General features: G+C 40.4%; 1 protein-coding gene across 1 annotated transcript; it reads right to left on the bottom strand.

The window, feature by feature from the left end:
• Positions 1–5,605: 5,605 nt before the first annotated feature.
• Positions 5,606–22,698, bottom strand: LOC124483177 (hexokinase-1). The gene is made up of 18 exons (XM_047043478.1): positions 22,300–22,698; positions 20,541–20,703; positions 18,996–19,144; positions 18,454–18,573; positions 18,230–18,325; positions 18,038–18,137; positions 17,623–17,806; positions 16,676–16,831; positions 16,304–16,537; positions 15,790–16,094; positions 15,281–15,429; positions 14,985–15,104; positions 14,696–14,791; positions 12,817–12,916; positions 12,436–12,619; positions 10,262–10,417; positions 9,815–10,048; positions 5,606–6,715 (listed from the first exon to the last, which is right to left on the bottom strand). Exons 1-18 carry the CDS (start codon positions 22,360–22,362, stop codon positions 6,565–6,567), a joined length of 2,760 nt encoding a protein of 919 aa, XP_046899434.1. The 5' UTR covers positions 22,363–22,698; the 3' UTR covers positions 5,606–6,564.
• Positions 22,699–22,965: the final 267 nt, after the last annotated feature.

Genomic DNA, 22,965 nt, shown 5'->3' with positions numbered 1-22,965 from the left:
TTCTAAAGAGAGGGGGAATATGTTGTGTATTCGGTCTATAATGTATAGCCTATTGTTCATGCATTACAATATCACCACACCACCTAAGGGCGCTGTAGCCTATGTTATGTATGCTGGGTGGAATGCCATTGAACTTAAAATGAGATAAAGTATGTACGTTGAACCTACAGTGCACGTTTCTGCCTCGTTATTATTTTACAATACTAAACTACCATACTAGTACAAGTGTTTACATCTAGAGATAGAACTCAAATGAAGAACCGAGGGTCTAAATTGACTCTTCTCATAGACAAACATCAGCCATGCCCGCCGAGTGTTTGGTTCCGTGGGAAGACTGTCAGCATTCCCTGTACAGCCTGGAACACTGCATTTACGACCGTGGTCCATTTTCAATATCCTTAGAAAAACGTTGTCTTTCAATTCCCGTAGAAGTAGGCTATAGAGCAGCGCGCAGATAAACTAGTGTCTGAGATCTACGCAACCTCCATTTATGTTCCTGGGCCAGAACACCGGTGGGCTGGTCTGTAGGTAAATGTTGGGGCATGACAGAGCCAAAAAAGGTGGAGCCCCAGTGGGACGTCACAGTGGGGGATTATTTTGAAAGCTATCGTTTCACAGCAGCAGTTAAAATTGTGAGATCTGCATAGGAAAGAGGACTTTGAGGTTCACTGTATGTCTATTTTACAAACTGTCATTTTTCAACTATGACAAGTTAAATCGGTTTTGCAATCAATCGCCCCTTTAAGACATTCTCTTTTAGTACGGTTTTAAAGCGGAAAGTATCTAAACCAGAAATGAGAATACGCGGATGGCTGCGCCCATCGTGACTTCCGGAATAGGGTCAATATGGCTCGCCGTGAGGGTCAAAACGTTTAAGTAAACGTTCGTGTACAGACGTGAAATTTAAACGTGTACGTCATAAATTGACGTCTGTACACGGGCGTTTTTAACATCTGTACATGTTTACAATTAGGTGCTACCACTTCATTTGTTTCTGAGGGGAAACCAGATAACGATCATTGCAAGAGAGAAAACTTGTCCCCACTTAACCAATCGTTGAGTGGGGACAATTATTATTATGTTTGTACACTGTATCATTCATATTTTAGAAAAAGGTATACATTTAAGTTTGCTTAAGTGCCCAGTATATGGCAGTGTGAGAGCACAAATAGTAAGGGCAGAGCCTCTGGTCAATGTGATGGGTATACCCAGAGACATATAATAAGAGAGTTAAGACACTTCCATAAACTTCCATTGTTATCGAAGAATGCTGAAGTAAAGCGTGTTACACGCAACCTATAGTTCCAAACATTGTATTTTCCAACGTTCAACCCCATTCATTTTCAGTGTTTCTGAAGCAAGTGTAGTGGAAAAAAACATCACACTGCTGTAATTATGAAGTTGAAAAGATTATGGATTATATGATTGAGAATGAACCTCTTAATCACCTTTATTACTGTTATATGCTATATTACTGAAGACCAGATGCAAAGCTGTTGACTGATTAGTATTACCACTAAAACGTAGAAGATATGCTTCTATGCTTTGGGGCTATCTTGTTGTTATTATCAGTGACCTATGCACTTTGTAAAGCTCTCTCTTGGAAGTCACTTTGGATAAAAGCGTCTGCTAAATGAATACATGTAAATGTAAATGTAGATATACAGGCCAAAATGTGGAAGTCCAGATAGATAGAGTTTGAGAGCAACAGAGAGAAGTGTGTGTGTAGGCCTCTCCCATGAAAGACTACAAGGCCCAGATATTGAGAACTACAAGTGCCAGATATCAGGGGACAGATTTATGTCCTTAAAACTCTGTATAACCTGTGCAGCTGGGCTGCAAGGCCCCACGTGGGCACTGGATGGGGGAAAGTTAGGGAATGTCCAGGCTATGCAAAGTCTGTGACAATGGACCAACCAAGTGTGAAATGCATAAATGAATCTGTCACTACATGCAATGTACCAATGATAAAGTAGCATTAAATAATGGAGGAAAAATATATAAGCAAATGTCCGGAGAAAAGTTTCAGTCGGACTCCGGGGTCCACTCACGTTTGTTTGAATCAATCCTTTGTGTTGGATTCGAATAAACACTTTGCACCATATTTTGCTGCCTTTTCCGTGCTGTTTTACATTTTTATATTGGTTAAAAACTTAAGACTATTATTTCGACGACACAAGTTGGTAAATTCATCAAATTACTGAATATTTTCATATTTCAACACATTAGTGGCCCTTTTATCAATTGTTATTAGTAGTATTTTATATAGCCAGCTTTAGTTAAAAGTTTATCAAAGGATATAGCTTGTTAGATTCTAAATGCAGTTAGAGTTAGACTGTAGGTCTAGTATCTAACGTAAGCAACACTTTTACTGTTGGTTTAGTCTGTCAAATTAATTCTAGTTATTGGTGTTCGTTGGCATACAAAGTTAGTCTTCTCTAATTAGCCTATAGTAGTAGCCTACATCTGATTAGAGCTAGCAACAATGAATTGCAGATTAAGGGGTCCCCTATCGTCCAGCTAGCTCTCAATGCTCGGCAGGAATTTCAGGTCCACTCACTATAAACAAACTTGATCCTGTCACTGGACATATTGTATAATAAAATGTTTATTGAATGCAATTGGTTGCCTTGTAAATTTTGTTATATTTACCAAACTAATTTCTTGTCTTAAATTGAGCAGTTGCGGGTGTGATTGCTATCTAGATTAGATTCAACTTGCATCAAGTACTACAACTATAAATTGTAAATGTGGTCAATTGTAAGTGGTCTGGTGAATACATTTACATTTAGTCATTTAGCAGACACTCTTATCCAGAGCGACTTACAGTAAGCACAGGGACATTCTCACCGAGGCAAGTAGGGTGAAATGCCTTGCCCAAGGACGCAACGTAATTTTGCACAGCTGGGAATCGAACCAACAACCTTTTGATTAATAGCCCGACTCCCTAACCGCTCAGCCATCTGGCCCATCATCTGACCCTAGAAAAACATGTCAAACAAGTCCCTTTTTCAGGGATTTTTTTATGGACAAGTAGTAGGGAAATGTACTTGCCCCACAGGACAAGTTAAACCTCTAACAAAATAAAAGGCCATGTTACTTAGAGCTAACGTAATGTGCCACTCATTACGTCTATTTAACCGATTTTAAAGTAGCTGGCTTTTTTGGCGTGTTTCGGTGAAGTTGATAATTTAATCTTGGTGAATTCTGCAACACAAAAGGTTGAGGAAGACAGCCTTTAAGAGAGAAGGCCCCATTGATCTGTCGCATCAGAATTTTGATTTGGGTCACGAAAGTCTTGAAATTTGAGTGAGAATGCGTCGCCCCCATAGTAGGCGGCAGCCATGTCTTGGATCCCCCGGCCCATTACACTGTTTTGACGTTACCCTCAGAGTCAGACTCGGGCGCTCACTGGCAGTTTTCACAATGTTGTATGTCTCTCCATTCTACACCATAAACGTCAAGGAGGACTGCTTTTTGTAGAAGATGCCTTCTGCCGAGGATTTCTTTAACCGAGCCTTCATCATTTGCCTGAGAAAGTGACTTCCATTAGCCAGTTTTGCCCGTTTTACTAGGTCAGGCTATTTAAATGTCTCGAACAAGTAACTTTTGTGCATGGAACGTAAGTGCCCCAAAAAGTTAATGTCAAGCCCTGCATCTAACATTAAAGAACATTGTCCAGATTAATGACAGCTAGCAGTGAGCTAAGTGGCACTAAAATGAGTGTTAGCTAGCTGTTAGCCACTTAGCTAACAACTCGCTACCTAATCGACTATCACCAAAATCGTACATTCGATTTCTTTTTATAATACTTAAATTTCCCATGATTAAATATAAGTTCTTGGTGGCCAGGTGCCGCATTTTCACGTCATTCAGACATCCAGCCACAGCATATTGATAACCATCTGTACTCTTGAAAACCTTCAATATATCCCCACTGTATGGGGAGGGGTTATGCACAAGATAATTGTTTATAGCTCTGTCATGGAAAGCCAATTGGGGCAAGCCTGGGGCAGAAAATAAGGGACAAAAGAAAACTTGGGGTAACAAATAAGGATCGGAGCCTAAAATAGAAATGTTCTCAAGTAATCTCTGCCTCTCTCTCATTCAAATTGGCAGTGTGGGAAGCCATACTGGGCGAGATCGGTCGTGAATATGGCGGCGTTATATTTGGAAGTGTCGTAGGTGGCATCTATAAATAGGTGCATTTCCGCCACCTACTGGACTGGAGTGTGACACAGGCTAAACTGCACAAGTTTGTCTCCCATACACAAATGAACAGTCCCAAATGCTAAAAGATAGCTACCTAAGAGCCCACATGATCACAGTAGGACTATAATCCGTGTACCCTTCGTTCTTTCATTTTTCCGTTTCAAAACCAAATCAGAAAAACTGGAAAACAAACTAGTTTTTTGGTAAAACTCCTTTCCAAGGTCGACCCTCACCTGGTCGCACATCCCATTGTTGACTACTGCACATCTGGAACTAATGTATATGTTAATATAACATGTCCAGTTGGTGCAACAGTCATACACAAATCCATTAAATGCATTAGACTCAATGATATACAATGCATAGACCAGACATACTGAAGATGCATTTAATAAGCAAAACACAATTTCAAATTCACTAATTCAGTGCTTGATAGGGAGCGCTAAAAAGCATGTTTTAAATGGAGCGTTGATACTAAGCATGTCTGGCTTGGTAGCTGGCCAATGCCTAAAGGGGTGCCTAATTGCGGAGAGGGGTACGGTGTGTAAGGGATGTCCGCAGACACCCCCTGTAGATAAAAGAATAATCAAATTATTTTTAATAGGCATGGTTGCATTTGCCACAATTCTGGCCACGTGGGTGGCCACAAACATGCACATTTTTTCATTTGGTCCATGTGTTTCATATGGCCCATGTATTCGGCATGGTAGGGTATGGGATTTAGATTAGGACAGCCTTTTTAGAAGAGGAATATGCTTAACGCTGATTCGTCGGTCCTTCAGTGCTTGCAAAATCAGGCTGCTTACATGTAGTTTTCAGCAGCATGTAGTCGTGAATAGGATAGGACTTTGGTAATTTTGGTGGAAAAAGTTCCACGCATGGCATTTATGAGGAAAACCAAACTTGAAGTGAATTTATATGCCTTGATTTTCTGTTTTCCCTTTCCCCTTTTGGTTTTGAAACAGAAAAACCGCTACAGAACTAGTGATTTCTGTTGTTTTTTCCCCGTTTTTCCGTTCTGGTTTTTAAAACAGAAAAACCAAAAAACAAGTTTGTTTTTCGGTTTTTCCTATTTGGTTTTGAAACTGTAAAATGAAAGAACGAAAGGTACACGGATTGACTATGTACAGCCTAGCACAGACACTACGTCAAAAAGGGGGTGGCTATGTTGGTCCCAAAGTCTAAAAGGGGTGGGTATGTTGACGCCAACCAATATTATGGAACATAGATGGTTCAGACGTGTACAGACGTTAAAAACACGTTTAAATTTAACGTCTGTACACAAATGTTAACTTACACTTTTGGCCCTAATAGCATGCCATCATTTTTGCACTTATATCAGCCCATCCTGCTCAGTTCTTACATTCAGAAAAGAGACTTCTTCTCACCAGGGTTTTTTGCACAACAAAATATAATTTAATGAACCCAGGTCACTGTTTTGAACACACCTATGATGTGGCATGCATTCTTCATACGGCTTTGGACATAACTACAGTTCATCTTACAGTAGGACTCACAGACACTGCAACAAATACACACAAAAGCGCTGAGTATCAACTCTTTTCTTAGGGCCCAATAAACATTTATTCTTTGTGCACACAAATAGTGGTAGGATTAGACACAACATCTTAAGTATAGTAGTTCACATAGAGCAACAAGATAGGCTTATACTTTAACCGAGAGGCTTGATTCTCCCAGGTCTTATGGAGGGTGGTTTTGTGAAAGGTGAATTACTTCAATTACGTTGCATTGACATGTACACAAAATAAGGATTATTAGTACATAACGTGAGTTTGTGACGTGTAAAGTGAGGATGATTTTACAGCCGTGACTCCTGTATTCAGCCCCCTCAGCATCAAGCCCTTTAGGAGAAGGTTCTTCTGGCTTTAGCAACTAGTTCAATAAGGGCATCTCCCCTCAAATATATATTTTATTCACTTGCATTTGAAAAGTACAGATATTTTAAAGTGTGTGGTCCACACTTAAAACAAAATTCAGAGATCTAATGTAGCCTCCTAAATAAATACAATACTGTATTTCCCTCTATACAAAATTAATACACAAATATTGCACTTAGAGAGTTAGGATTTATCGGAAACTTGACAACAATCTATTGAGGAAAATTAACAAATATTGAAATAAAAACCCACTGGTAAATAAATAAAAGTTAATTCTGTAAATTGAATCCCAGAGTGGACTGTGTCTCTGGCTGGGGCATGAGACAGGTTGGGCAGAGGTGGAGTCACGGCTGCCAGTGGCAGGGCTATAGGGAGATGGAGGAAAGGGCCATGTAGCAGGTTAGGAAAAGTTGAAGCAGCAGATTGTTTCCAGGGGTGACACGGTCAGGTCAGCTTAGAGCTGCTGCTTTTCCTCTTCTCTCTGGCGACAGCCCACTGCAGTGATCAGGGCTGCCCCCTTGCCACTCCCATCCTCTGACAACAGGAAGTTGACATCACATTTGGGTGCAAGCTCCTTGACTGTCTGATGGAAAATCCGTGAGAAGCTGAAGGGGATGGGAGGATAGAAATGTAAAGAGTCACAGGGTCAGAATAGAACTCATAGAGAACTTTTCCATGGACACCTCTAAGAGTTCAATTTAGTTGATCATTTGAGTCATTTTTGGGGAATCTGGTATTATTTATTTTTTTACATCATATGGAGGGTAGTGATCTTATATAGCTCCTCATCAATATACCACCTCTTCACTTGCTAAATTTGTGTCTCTTTCCACCGGTGGCAAACAATGTATTAGCTTGAGTGGCTCACAGCTATAAAATTTTTAGGTTTATGATGATGCTGTACATACAGTAACATTTCACAGTATGCAAGTTGGCATGCTTTTTGGTACAAAAGGTATCAACTACAGAGACAGCGGCAGACCAATGTGTTCCAGTTCTAACAAAAAAAATATAGCTGCAAGCAGCGGTGCGGGTTCCTCCACAAATTGGCAAAATATACATTGTAGAAGGTCAAGAGTTGGACAACGAGAGCAAAGCTACTTCATGTTTGGTCAACAACAGGCTGAATGGGTCTCTCTATCCTCTCTGCTACACACCAACTGTTGAGATTGTATGAATAGAAAGCGCAGAGTATTAGCTTTGGTCAGCTTTGGGACAAAGGTTAAGAAACGGTGACATTTCAAGGTGAAATTGCTTGAAATTGTGCATGGTATTTCAGAATGATGTCATCCTGTTTAACTAAACAGATAATCAAAATTAGGACAGGCCAAAAGATAATGGCTGGATTCTAACGTACTACCTTATACTATACAGGTCACCATCCCAGCCCATTGAGCTATTCTCAGTGTTGAATATTGTCATGTTCAGTTACTGTATAAAAAAGTAAGCCGTTTCTCCTGTGGTAAGCGTTGTTAGATTCAGCATTCACCAAAGTTGAAACTACTTGTACATTTCCTCTAAAAACGGGACAACGGGATGACTGGGTTGCTGCTGGAAAGAATAACTTACTCATAGTAAAAAAAAGGTTGTTTGGAGTGCCATAACTGGTCATGGAAGGGAATTTCAAATCATGCCTAGCATCAGTGGGGATGTGTCCTGGCGTAGGTTACTGAAATGAATTTGTGCAACAGGCAAGGAATCCACCTGAACAATCAATTTACTTTCTTAGAGATAACCGTTATCTCTACCATTCGTAGACTACTAGTAGCTAGCTACTGTGGTGAACCTGGCTGAGTGTTGTGTTGTGATGGGCTTAAATAAACACGCATTGCTATGTTTTACAACCGGAGGATTGATCGGAAGATTAGAAACCGTTTGTCAGAATAAAAAATTAAAAACTATGCCTGTGACTGGTTTTGAACCTACAACCCTTTGCTAACCAGCACAAAATCTCAGCCAATTGATCCATTCCCAGACATGGAGTACAGAAAGTTCAGTAACTGGATAATAAAAAAAGCAGTTTATCCAATGGCGAGCATTGTCAGATTTGGTCCAAGTTCAAACAGCTGTAATTCAATCATATTTTGACATATCAATGTGAAACTTTGCATGGTACTTCAGGGGGCGTGTCACCCTGAAGGATATTAGGTATGAACCATCCTTCAAAAATACATTTGATTTGGTGACACAAACATTTTGAGGCAATGTGGACGTTTACATAAATACACCCCTTTCAGCCATTTTGTATTTGATTCAATTGTATTAAATAAATACGTCAATGATATACATATCTGTACAAAATTTCAAATCAATTAGACCTTTGGTTCAAGAGAAGAGGAATTTTTAAGGTTTTTTTTTTTGATCACTGTACAGGAAAATCCATCATGGCGGACCTTATGGGTCCTTGAGGATTTTTTGTTCCTCATGAAAAATGAGGTGTGCACACCAAGTTTCAGAAAAATTAGAGAAATGGGGTGGAAATGCCATCACTTTGAAAATGTGACTTTTGGGTGTGGCCTGTGGAGCCCCCTATGGTTCGTGGTGGCCCATATTTGGTGTGGGGGTACCCACTTGGATGTAGTATCAATGTGCCAAATGTGAAAATTTATGACCAGGGACCTTTTGAGATATTGGGGCGCAAGGAGAAGAAAAATAAGAAGAAGAATACTAACCAAAACAATCGGTTCCCTCCTACGGGAGGGACCCTAATAATAATAATAATCAGAAGAATACTAACAAAAACAATAGGTTCCTTCCTACCGGAAGAACCCTAAAGAATACTAACAAAAACAATAGGTTCCCTCCTACCGGAGGAACCCTAATGATATGAGTAAAGCAGTTTATCTCAAACATGGCTCATTATAAACTTACTGGTTTCAGTGGTATGTGCCATGTAAGCACAGCTTCTGTACTGGATCACTGAATAATTAGTTTAAAAAGAATTACCATTTGGAGGCTGTGCTAGTATTTATTTTAATATGTCGCCTCTGTTCTGACAGAAAAGCATACGTTTGTAACTGATACCCCTTTTCCACCAAGGATTTTGGGTGCCGGTTTGGAGCTGGTGCATAAACGCGAACCAGTTCTTCCTCTTTCGACAGACTGGGAACCGGAAAAGTGGTTCGTAGGTGGTTCGCAACGAGCACCACTTCGGAGCTGATCTAATTTAAGAACCGCTTGGGGCGAGGTTACCGTGACCAACAAAATGCTTTGGCCGCCATTGCTCTAAGTTTTTACAATTCATATTTCAGCTAAACGGTACTTGTAAATCAGAATCTGAATGAAAATGTATCGAGAAGTGGGCAGTGTAGTTGCTGAAAATGTGCTTATTTTATTGATGAAACTGCAAATTGGTAAATTTGCTCCGACTTACTACGACTCCAACGAAACGTCCGCCATTGTTGATGTTGTGTTTGTGTTTGGCGCTAGCGTTGCTGGGAAATATGAGACGTGTACAGTGACGTAATAACGTGGCTCTGTGGTGGCTCTCGCCCGTGGAAAAGCAAACCGGTTCTTAGTAAGCTCCGTTCTTAAACCAGCTCCGAACTGGCTCTAGCACCAGCTCCGAACTAGCTCCCGGTTCACTTTGGTGGAAAGGGGGTATGAGAGACATACTGAATGTGGTCAGTACAAATACTTTACCATTACAGCCCTACTATAAAAAAACACTTTGTTGACCCTTTCTGCTGCCTCTTATTACTCACTGGGGATGCAGTTTGTAGAGGGTACCGTCCACCCCCACGGTTATGTCCAAGTGGTCCAGGCCTCTGTTCTCACGAATTTTATCCACCACGGCGGCCATTCCAGCTCCGCAGATCTGAGCTGCACGGCGGGACACTGTGCCACACACTTCCTTGACAATAATACTGTCATCACAAGTGCTGTCCAGCCCCAGCTGCTGCAGAATCGCCCTGACCTGCAGCAAGGCCAGACGATCGCTGTGATGAAGAGAAAGAGATGTTGAGTACGATGTATGAGAGACTGGTCTGTCAAGTTGGTTGATGAAGTCAATGTTAATTTAGTCCATTTTCATTGTGTGCATTTTGCTAAATGGGCCATTTCTGTGCATCTTTACTTGCAATGTAAAGAGGAATTATTTTTCACAAAACAGTTTAGTGCAAAATAAAAAGCACACACTAATGTGTACCTACCTCTCTATCTGGGACAGAAACTTGGTCTCAAAGATTCCCCTGGTCTTTAAAGTCTCAGAGATTTGTCCCCGGAAAAGAAACCCACGCTTGGTCAAGTCAATCAGGATATTCCTCACAATCTCACCTAGGTACATGCCACTGCACATCTTCTCATACCTATGACAAAACCGTGGGAAATAAAGTTATACATTTTAACTCCAACAAAAAACATGCTCTATTAATCCATATCATTAAGGTCCTAAGTAACAGCCTAGAGCAGTCGTTCTCAAAGTGTGGTCCGCGGACCACTGGTGGTCCGCCACTGCCCCTGTAGTGGTCCGCGACGGTCACAGGTAAATTATTGCGATATTTCTAACATACATCTCAGAACAAAGAAAACACAGTCAGTAGTAGCCTATTAAAATGGGCTACACACGTTCCGCATTCTGACATCGCAGCCTCTGCATGGGTTGTACCAGAGCCTCTCTGGTTGTACCATGTGAGGGAGTTCTCCCCTCCCAAATAGAGTTGGTTAGGTCCATAGCCCGTCTTTTCTAAAAGGTTTTCTCAGATAGGCTACCGATTGCTGGGCCGGGCGGCCCAACCATAACGATACGCGTCAGGGAGGATGTATGTGAGCAGGGCCGGAGTCATGGCATCACTAGACAAGGTTTTACCAATTGAAAAACTGCTGTTTATTTTACATAAATCTCCAAAAACTATTTTGCGCTCAAATAATGGCCAAACATTTTGTGTGGAAATCCCTATCTGCATCACATCAAACCCATAGATCCTAGGTTTGGGCTAGAATATTTACAACGTCTGGCTCCGTGCTTGATTAACACTCGGATCGTCAAGCAGTTTCAAAACCTGTATTTTTTTCTTAGTGGAAATTATAATTAGTGGAATAGCCTACATTATCCGTTAGAAAATCATGTGCCGCTAACAATTGTATGGCGCCAGGTCTGGAGGCCTGTTGTTCCGGAGATATAGCCTACCATTTAGCTAGATGGTCCGCAAGTTTTTATTTATTGGCCAAATGGTCCTTGGTCTGAAAAAGTTTAAGAAACACTTGCCTAAAGTAAGAATATAACCAACGCGGTTACTTAGTTAACAGTAAAAGATTGGACAGTGGTGGCTGGTCAATAGAGGGCGCTAGGGCGCCGCCCTCCCTGGTGAAAAGTGTTTTAGATTTTTGTTTTTCATGTAATATATTTTCTAAAAAATAACTACTCATTTTAATCATGACTGTGTTCAAAATACACAATAAAGTGTTGTGTATATATATACAAAAATTCTGTTTTGGGATCAATTTACTTCATGCTCAACATCTGGGGCGCTAGAAAAAGCACCCATCGGACCCCTACCAACCTGCAGGCGATAGGTGAATTGCTCTGTTGCTAACAAGAAACACATATTAAGTCAATCATCGTCCTCAAAAATGATGCCTGAAGGGCGCTGGAATTAGCGCCCCAAGCAGAGTTAGAGTATATAAATGATTTTGCGACTGTAGGGCCTACTTAACGTTATTGAAAATGAATGACTCCGGACTGGACTTCAGACGTTCTCATTTCTCAAATTCTGTCAGAGAACTTAAGTGGAGCAAAATAAAAATAAAAGAGTTTGGTGGTGAGCGAAAAGGGTAGAGGTAAATCATACACAGGGGTTTCTCCCACTGTTACAGGAGTTAAGGACATTAAACATTTATCTGAGAAAACAAAACAAAGGCACACATGGAGAATACAATCAAGCTAGCCATGCTAGGCAGAGACAATTGCTATGCAACTGGACGAAGGTCATCGGATTGAGGTGAGGAGAAACAACGAAGAAGTGGATAAGAACAGGCACGTTCGATCTAAAATAATTGATTGTGTTAAATTCATTTATAAATCCTTAATATTTAGTTTGACAGTAATAGTTGTGTTGTGTTTCCTAATAATACCAGGGAGAGTGGCTCAAGTGCCCAGATGTCTGTGGTTTTCAATATTTCTGAACTGAGTGAAATGATATTTATAGTCCACAAATGTGGCCATTTGCCTATATGTGTGCATTAATTACAAAATTACAATTTCACAGAGAACCCGTATCATGCAGTTTGTGTTCAATTGTATTAGGATGGTTACCGAATTGACTGAATATTTCACAGCCCCACCTAGAACAATTTTCACCAGCCGCCACTGAGATTGGAAGTTTACCTCTGTTTGCCTTCATTCAGTGAGTTCTCGTCCACAGCACGGTCGTACTGTGTTCTGATATCGTCAAGGCAACCATTGTCTCCAAAGGCTCCCCACTCCATGTTAACACACATTCGGCCCACATCTCCTTCCACCGTTTCAATATTCTTCATCTCCTCCATGTAACATGCGTTACTGCCAGTCCCTAATTGGAATCACACAATGTCACAGACAAGGCAGCCATATTAAAATCTAAGTTGTTGTGTTTCTGATGCTTCCAGGTGAGTATACCTACAGTACATAAAGATTTTGAGGAAATGGCTAATTTAGGGTTTAAATATGTTTTCTATTGTGTTGTACTGCATGGCTACATGACTATGAGTAAGTAGAAAAACATTGTACCTGCAATAAGTCCAACTTCACAAGTGGGCTCCTCGTATGCACAGGTCATCATTGTCCCCACTGTGTCGTTCACAACTGCTACAACATCTAGGTCAAATTCCTATAGGCAATATGTACATAAGTACAACTGTAAGGATACAATATGAGCATTTATTTTCTGAAGCAAACCTGTGTAAATAAGAATTTTTATATTTAAACACAAAACATTAGCGAAGCAAAGGCTAACAGAACTACATTAACACAGCAGCATTAACCAAAAAAGAAACATGATGTGGCATTGCAAAAACAAATATTGCATGAACACTACAGCATTAATCAAACATAATAAAAACCCACAGCACAATTGACATTAGCATTAACAAAAATGAAGGATTCGGCAAAATGCAGCATTTCAAGCCATTCACAATGGAAGTGCTTCCTACCACTAAAAGCTACACTCATGGAATTTGTGTTTTTTTATCATTTATTTTTTTGGTACAAATTCTCAAATTTCTACATCCAAACCTGCCCCCAGTTGTCAAAAAGACTTCAGTTGTGAATGCAATTGAATGGCAAATGTTTGGTTTGCCAAAAGTGCAATGCAACCCACTGACCCACACACAGACCCGCTGTAGTCTATACTTGCCTATAAACACAAATCACACAAACAGGTAGATACTATTTGTTTCCAGGGTTACCGATTTTGCCACCAAATTGTAGATATTTCTGATATATGAAAGTTCCGAAAGTAGTCCCTACGATTTCACAATCTTACTAAAAAAGTTTTAAAGCATGTCAAGAAAGGTTCCCTTTATTATTGTGTGTCTTCTCATTAGAAATACATGCTATTTTATTCACATCTCAGCACAAAAGCTCTGCTTTACCTGCAATTTTAGATATTTTCTACTCAATTAATACCTACTGGGTCCATCTAAAGAGATACAATCAATAGAATAAACTGAAAAACTGTGTTACTGTTGAAACTAGAAGTATGAAATGTCTTGTCTATAAAGTAATGCTGGTGTTGGATTACCACAGGAATAAGATGGAAACTTTCCATGGGAATTTCAGTGAATATTTAGGAATTAACAGAAAGTTTCTTAAATTTAATAGGATTTAATAGGATTTATTGGTTAATTTTGGATGTACTGCATCTCATGCAGACATACAAGTAATGGTTTGATAAAACAAGCTTTGTTACATATATAATTGTTTCTGCATTATGATAAATAGCATACTAAATCAAGATCTGATCTTAGTTTGATTTAGCATGCTGTTGTCTTGCAAGACAGTGACAAGTGTGATGAAGACGGCATTTGAAAGCTAGCAATTTTGAAACAAGATTGTCTATGTATTGTTTCAATATTTGCCAGTTAAAATTAACATCGACAGATACATTCATCTGAAGAAGATAGCATTTAAACTTCAAGTTATAAGTTTATTTGCCTTGTAAAAAGCACAAATGAAGGGACATTTTAACAGATCAACTTTACAGAACCTAGTTTGGGTTTCATTGCCTTCAGTAGGGTGAGAGATGCTAAGATATGTCTGTACTGTGGTGAAGGAAATAACAGTTAATGTGATGAAAGGATGCATTTGACTGAATTCCCATTAAACACTATAGGGATGTTTTTACAGTGCTGCTAGTCTTTTTTGTTTTCTTTTTTTGCAACAATATTTTAAAAAACTGGCTTATGGTTAGGGTTACACCTATATTGAATACCATGTTTACTTTGCTTAGAAAAAAACAACAAATTCCCATGAAAATTTTCCAGAAAATGTTCATAATGTCCGGAATTTCACATCCCTTTACAACCCATAATAAGTCCTCTTACACAAATACTACAATTTTTTTTGTAGTATATTTTTTTTGCATTTATAGGGTTTTTTCTTCTCTTACCTCTTTTCTTTTTATTCCCTCCCTCAGAAGCTCCACTACATCTTCACCCTCACAGTCAGTGGCTTTGAAGCCTTTGGTCCAGTTCACGAGGATACCCTAAGAAACATTATTATTAAATCATAACAATAGAAGTAGTATTGTGTTATCATGTAGTACCAGTACCATGTCAATAATGCAGACTAACAAATATAGTTGCTCATAGCCTTAACCTGTGTGGGATAGGGGCTTCCATTACAAATATTTGGCTTATAGTAAATCAAAATGTAGTTAGTTATTAGTTTGCTCTTACTGCATCCAGGCTTTTCTGATGGCAGGGAAAGGAGAAGGTGAATCCAAGAGGTAGACGGGCACTCTTCATACCCATGTAGTCCAGGAAATCAGAGATGCAGTACACAATGTGGTCAAAGAGCTGAGGGGGAAATATAAAAGTTGTCTTATTTATTATGTTGGAATCTGGTTTTGAGACTAACTAAGGCTATGTATGTGCCACTGAGCAAAGGCCTTTTTTAAATTTACATACAGTTTGTTAGACTGCAACAGGATTGTTGCTAAATGGAAGGGTATGACTACTTAGTAACTAATTACCTCCTCTCCTGTGCCCTGCATGACCTCAATGGGAATTGCATATATTTTGTTATGCATCTCTACTGTACGCCTCTTTCCACTGCGGATCTTGACCAGCAGAACACGGAAGTTTGTCCCTCCAAGATCCAGAGCCAAGAAATCTCCATTTTCTGCAAGAAAGGAACAAGCAAGCAAGAATAAGCGAACAAGAGCCAACAAATACTGCATGACAATTTAGGGCATTTTGTTTCTGTTTTGAAATGGGATGGAATTGCATGAGGTCTGTGACCTAATTGGCCTGTTTCTATTTTATGGAAGGCCATTGGGCAACAGTTCTTTAAACAGAAGGATCACAGTTGGATGAAAAAGAGTAAAAGTGTAAAAAAATGCTTAAAAACAAAAAACATACAATATTTTATACAATGTACCCAACTTTTCCCTCAACTGATCTCAACTCAACAGAAATTGCTTCAAAATAGCTTAATAATTCCATTAATTTTTCATTTCCCTCAATATGTTAACTTAGTCACCTGTTCCATCAGGTGTACTGCGGACGAAAGTGGGCAGCATCTTAACGGTTGCATCCTTGTGGGTATTCTTCCCAAGGCCATTCTCAATTTCCGTCCTCATCCTCTTCTTTACCTCCAGTAGCTGGGCCTTACTCAAACGGAACTCTGCCAAAGTCTGTGCGATCTGCCGTGTCTGGTCAGCCAAACGATATGCCACTGCTGTCACCATGGCGGCACCCTTGGCGCTACCGCTCTCAGACAAGAGGAATCGCACATCAGAGTCAGGCACCAAACGCCGCACTGTCTTGTGGAGTCGTCGGGAATATCTGTAGGGAGACAGGAATGTGGGTGGGGATTGGTAAATGGTTTTATAAAAGTTTTTTTGGCAAAGAAGATGTTCCACGTTTTAAGAGCTGTTGTACCATCATTATTGTAAACACCTGTGTTGCATGGCATTATAATGTTTCTTTTGGAGCGTTCAGTCATAGAGGTTTTTCAGTGTACCAACTTGTGACTTGATTACTTGTTTACTCACTGTGGGTGCATCTTATAGAGTGAGCCATCAATGCCCACAGTGGTGCGCAGACGAGGGACGCCCTTATTTTCCTTCAGACGGTAAAGGATGCCACCCAGGGTTGCTGCAATGAGATTAGCTGAGCGGAACGACACAATGGTGCAGACGTGCTGCACGGCAACGCTGTCTTCCTGAGAAGGCTCTACCCCCAGTCTTGTCAAGATCTCCATGCACTTTCTCAAACCCTCTTTGCTCCTGGAATAGCGAGATGGATAAAGGACGTAAAAGATGTCACTCCAAAGCGTTTGTTGGCAGGTTGACGGTTGACTATTCAAATCATAGCTGATGTTTGACACAATGACAGTGTGGACCCTCGGTGCACACTGTACTTACTTCTCAATGGCGGAAACGTGCTTTGTTTCAATTTTCCCCTTTGTCAAAAGCTCAGGGGTTATCCGTCCCTCAAACAGCAACCCCTCCTTGGCCATCTTGACCAGGATGAGCCGCACCAGTTCTCCCATGTACATCCCACTGGCCATTTTTTCAAACCTGACCAGACAATGAAGTTTATCACTTGTAAGTAAACCGAAGGACACATGTCCTCTTAACTCATGTTTACTCATGCTAATGCCAAACTCTATCATAACCTAGCTGAGAAATGACACAATTCAGCACAATGTAGCATTTACAGTACAGTACAGTACAGTACAGAACTTCTCCCCGCCCACAAAAAAATGTGTTCGGGAAGTTGTGTCTGGCGGGTCTCGCATAGGGGACAACTACAGAAAACCAGAATCGGGACATACCAACGAAATTGCCAGGGTGGGCTTTATACGATGATGGACAGATGATCAACAGTAACGTAATCAACAATGTAACGAAAGAGCGCTTGGGTTGAATTCGTTTTCAACAAACAACATATTACGTTGCTCTGATTGGTTGTAGGTCTATCCAATTGAGCGAAGAGGCATTTGTTTTACGAGTTCGGTTGAAACACGCCCCGTAGTCACAGCCCAACGGAGAGTTTTCAGACTAATATTCTGACCAGAATTATGAGTATGACAACGTCAGGCTACATAACTTCAGGTTAGTGTTAACATTGTGTTAGAGTAAGGGTTGATGTTAACTTGACCATGAACAATAAGCTTTTTTCTCATGGATTGGCACTTGTTACACCTGACAGATATCCCCCCTGCCAAATTTGTACTTCTTTCTTTTTAACATTACATTAAGTTTAGTTATTTTTAAGGGGTATCGAACATAGGGGGCATTGAAATAGTAAATACCATGAACACATACTATAGCTCCCTTAGCAAGAGCTGCGAGTCTTTGAAACTTACAGCTGTTTCCCAGGGTTGACAGAGCCCCGGTCTATCTCACGGTCAAACTCTGTGCGCAGGTCTTCAAGGGACCCGTCATCCCCAAAGGCACCCCACTCTGTGTTGATGCACATGCGGCCCTCATCCCCCTCCACCAGGTCAATGTGGCGCAACTCCTCCATGTAGCAGGCATTGGTACCTGTACCTGTAAGAAACCATACCAATAGCACTGCATTAGCTTCCACATATTAGGAGCATCCCCTTCCATTACCTACCTGCCTTCTTCGAAGACCTGCAGAAGTTTTCAAAAATAATTTCAAAGGTTGTTAAGAAAGTTTGTACGGTTAAGTTCTGTTTCATCACAATTTATTCCCTCAGGCAGCCTGAAGGAATAATAGATTTTTGAAATTGTGATTATGGAACTGTGCATCCTTACCTATGATGATGCCTACTTCACAGCGCTGGTCATCAAATCCACAAGTCATCATTGTTCCCACTGTGTCATTGACCACTGCCATGATGTCTGCCTCATAGTCCTTAAAATCACGACATTGTTTTGTTTTGAGCTAAACAAAATTAGGCAAGCCCAGGGTACAGGTCTTCATATGGTTGTAAAGGACACACTCACCCCTCGCTTTTTGATTGCTTTGTTCAAAAGCTTAACCACATCCATTCCTTCCACGCCACTGACTTTGAACTTTTTGGTCCAAGTTACCAAGACAGCCTTTAAAACAGCCAAGGGTCATCCAGGATATCTTATAGATTTTGTCCACTTTGGCATCAATCAATCAACAATGTTTTTTCACTGAGGGGAAAATGTTAAGGCAGTTAATTAGTCCTCTAAACTTTTACCTCATCCAGTTTGCTTTGAGCACAGGGAAAGGAGAATGTGAATCCCACTGGTAGTTTCTTATCCTTGATGTTTTGCTTCTCCATGAAGTCCCCCAGACAATCTGCTACATGGTCAAAGAGCTACAAAACATAAACAGAATTCTTACATCGAGCAGAAGGACAGATTCTCACATTATCAGTTGCAAACCTATACCACAGTATGTACATAGTCAACCCAATCAGGTAGTCATTTGTTCTAATCACAGGAAAGAGAATTAGTCATCCATTCACTGACAATAGTGTGGTTGTCCTTACTTGACGGATTTCTAATTGTTTTATCCCCAATTGATGTCAAACTATTTTTTTTAATAATTTGTCTCTTCCAATCACATAGTGTAATCAATCATAATATCCTCATTGACAAATAGGTAGCTTTTTGTAGGTTCAAGAGATGTCAGTGGTATCTCATGTCACACCCACTTCAACCGTCTGTGAAAAATATCAGTAGAACTCTTAGTGTAAATGATGGAGAGAGGAGTGTTAGGTGGTGCTTGGTTGTTTACCCGCGTCCCACTGCCATGGATAATGTCATCTGGGGTCTCATAAACTTGGCTCTCCATCTGAACAGGTTGCTTCTTGTCATGTGTCACCTTCACACGCAAGATACGGAAGTTTGAACCTCCCAGGTCCAAAGCAATGAAATCTCCCTTTTCTGTCAGATGGTAGATAAAATAATAGGTAAATGATTGACAGCATAAGCACTTTGGTGTTTTTGCAAGTAATTTCCAAACTTTGTTTCCAGGCCTAAAAGTGAGAATGCAGTTGGATAATAGCACAAAAGGTAAAATTTGTTAAAATGGAGATAGATCAATTAACAAAATTGTTTCCTGTTTGTACACATTAGATTAACATAGTTACACAGAGTCTGTTGGGTTCTTGCCTAGGACAACATTATATATATACACATTATCTTTATCTTCATTGCCATGACTTCTCAAGAAAGTGATTGGAGTTAGTGCTGGCATCACAGAGGGGCTTAGAATATGTGCCTAGTGTCTTTAATTTAGCAGCATCTTGAAATATAGACCTACAGATAAATTACTATTATATGGCAAAAGTGTGTTGCTAATGTCAGCACGGCCTGAACTTTGTCCTTTGGCTCTGCTAAGCACCCCACCATGTTCAGCAAAGTAAGGGCTATTTTTAAAGTGAGAGATGGCTAAAGTATCTTACAACAGCTTGACCCTATGATATGATACCTCTCTGTGGGCTTTTTTTTGTGACAATCAGTGTGCTATTTTGGTACAGGCACTGTTTACCAACATGGAATGTCGACGCTGGATGGTGCAAATGTCAGGTGTACATTGTAAATGTGTTTTACATAGAGTACTGTATTTAATTTAAACTATACTCTACAGAATTTGTTTCTGTAAATGTAATCTGCTCTTACCCACACATCACATATATATAATTAGAAATTGACTCTGTGAATGATCAGATAGCCATTACATGAAAAAGATTATGGTTGCATAACATACAACAGTACTTATAACAGAGATATACAAAGAATAAAATAAAAAAAAATCTGTTTTGCTCCTGGACCAAAACAATTTGAGTAGATGGCATGCCCTGCCAAGTTGAAATGCAGAGGTTGCACACAAAAGCCTAATGTCACAGAAAGGCCTATTTAAACACCTCAGCACATTTTTGCGGGATAGGGCTAGCAAAGGAGTGAAGCGAGAGTGCTTTGAACGTGCTAACTCTAGAAACATATAACATGCAGTAAATATAACATTTATGATACATAAATACATAACACATTTGCTGAATCAAAATGTATTTGGGAAACTAACTATATTATAAAACCAGCTGCATTATACCCGTTTAAAACATTAGCATAGTAAGATCTAGAAGTCTGCTGAAATCTTAAATTCCCAGTTAGTTATTGGAAAAAAAGCACTCTACAGTATATAACAATTATCTCTATAGATAATTTTGAGAAACAACATTATGTGGGTTGCAGCACAGAATAAATTGTATTCGTTTATTTTACCACTCGTCTACTCTATATCATTTTCTCAGTTTGTCGACATGACACTTGAACTGACCTGATCCATCAGGTATGGACCTGACAAAGGTAGGCAGCATCTTCACTGTGGCAGTTGGATTGGTATCACGACCCAGCCCATTTCCAAGCTCCCTCCGGAAGCGTGCCATGATGTCCTTCAGCGTGTCATCAGAGAAACGCATGGAGTACAGGTACTTATCAATCTAAAGACCAACGCAAGAGAAAATGGAAAATTGCTCAATTGTTTGTCATATACAATGTCATATACATTTCCACAGTATTAGGCCTAGATTAGGTAGGTATACATAATTACCTAAATAAAGACAGACATGTCATAGAACAGATTGTTCTATGACATCATTGAGTGTTTTCCATTTTGCTTTAGCTGTGGTGCGCTAGTGTGTCAAACATCAAATGTTAGTGTTTATAACAATAACAATATTGTATTCATTTACCAGACACCGTTATCCAAAGTGACGTTCAGTACGGAGGAGATTTGAACCTGCAACCTGTTGATCTTCAGTCAAATTCTCTACAACTGAGCTGTATCCTCCCCTTTAAATGTATAGTTCGTAACAAAAGCCAGATTTGTAGTCATGTTGCAGAAATGGAATAGTGGATTCATGGAATAACCCTAACATATAGGATGTGATTATTGAACATTCGTATATGTGAACTGAATCAGCCTATGAATCAATGTAAGCCTTTTCTCCCTGCCATATATGGTCAATCACATATTATAGCAGCCTCTCAGACCACCGCCACATGTGTGTGCTGCACTGTGACATCACATTTGACCTCACAAATTTGATCTTGCACTTCATCAGTCATCAGCTCTTCTGTCACTGAGACGAGCTCACAGATTAGTCATAATCTATTCATTGGAGGAGAGGAAGTGGTGATCTATGATGGATTTACCGTTTCACAATGAATATAATTAATATGTAGGGACTGATCCTGCATCAGCAGTTTTATTCTAAAGCTCTGATGAAGACCAGTGTTGTTGCAGAGGAATTTCTGAAAGCCGTATTTCATTTTTATTTCAGTTTGTTGTCAACCTAATGTTGGCTCTGATCTGTGATAGCATCTAAATTAGTTAAATAATGGTATATTCTTCCTCTCGAACAAATGAATCGTTTTTTCTTGGCCGAAGTGGGACAGGATTGCAGTAAGCAATGTGGGGTAGCATGTAAAACTGATTTTTTTAAAGATGGAGAATAAGGCAGGGAGAGGGAGAGTTAGCAAAACAACAATTTGTAAATTTGAATGCACTAAAGAGATTAAGAGTAGTGAGAGATGCAACTTAAAGCAACCTAACGGAGAGAGGGAGGATAAGACCTCAAATCAATAGTGGGAGTAAGAGGACCAAAGAATAGACTCGGACAGATAATGGGGGCGGTGGGGGATGGCAGAGAGGGAGAGGAAAAGGGCTCAGCAGCCATTCACAGACACCTGCTTCAGATGCCCAAGCAACTGACGCCACGGAAACGCTCCTCAACAAGGGTCTTTGCCTCACAACCACCACTACAATCTCCTTTTCTCAAGGACATTCAGTCATCAAGCTGAACATTCATGAAGATATGCTAAGCCCATGGCAAGCTAAATCAAATTAACATCCATCATGGCTTCAATGTAGTCTTCCAAAAGATCCATCCTCTTTGGTCCTGCATGTTGTGCCCCACAGGCACATATTGATATGCAGGCAGTATTCATTGCTGTCATTGGGCCTGTTACATTACACAACTGTTCCATTGTAAAGGGGAGCCACAGCAAAAGGTTTAAAGCTACTCAGTACTTACCTTTTTGAGTTGGTCATCTTTCAACTCAGTGAAGTAATATGCCAAAAGCTGTGCCGCTATCATCCTGCCTGCACATACGTGAGAGGCTGTCAGCCGCTCAGGGAGGTGACAGAAAAAAAGGAGGTAAAGAAAAACTGCTATCTGTCCAACAGTGCTCTCAATCCTCCGATTTTCTCCTTTTTATCCTAATGACAAAGAAAAACCAGGCACAGAAGCTTGCTTGTGCCTCTCTCCAGTAGTGCTCGAAGATGAGATAAAAGTGGAGAAAACCAGAATGCAGCAGTGGTTGCTGTGCCTAAGTCTGTGCACGCACACACACACTTAGAGGCCTGACCTGCCTGTGTCTCTTCAGCACTGTCAACTCGCCCCCGCTAGCTCTCAGGAGATGCAGCAGAGCTGCACTGGAATGGTGGTTTGTTATGCCCTGCCCCCACTGTCCGCTCTGATTGGCTAGGACTGGAGCTACTAAGGGGAGGGTGAGGGTGGGGGACTGAGGGCTTTTCCTATAGCAGTGGAGGATAGCATGGGCGAATAAGGAAAGGAGGGGGGAAGTTAGATTGAGAGACAGACAAGGAATAGGCAGTGATTGGTCAATCTTCTCCCTCCTTACCGCAAGGGCGGCTGGCATGTCAGTCACGTTGTCACAGCACCCCAGGGGAGGACGTG

Source organism: Hypomesus transpacificus, chromosome 21, assembly GCF_021917145.1.
Source record: "Hypomesus transpacificus isolate Combined female chromosome 21, fHypTra1, whole genome shotgun sequence".
NCBI classification, from domain to species: domain Eukaryota; kingdom Metazoa; phylum Chordata; class Actinopteri; order Osmeriformes; family Osmeridae; genus Hypomesus; species Hypomesus transpacificus.
This window is presented reverse-complemented; position numbering and strand designations above follow the sequence as displayed.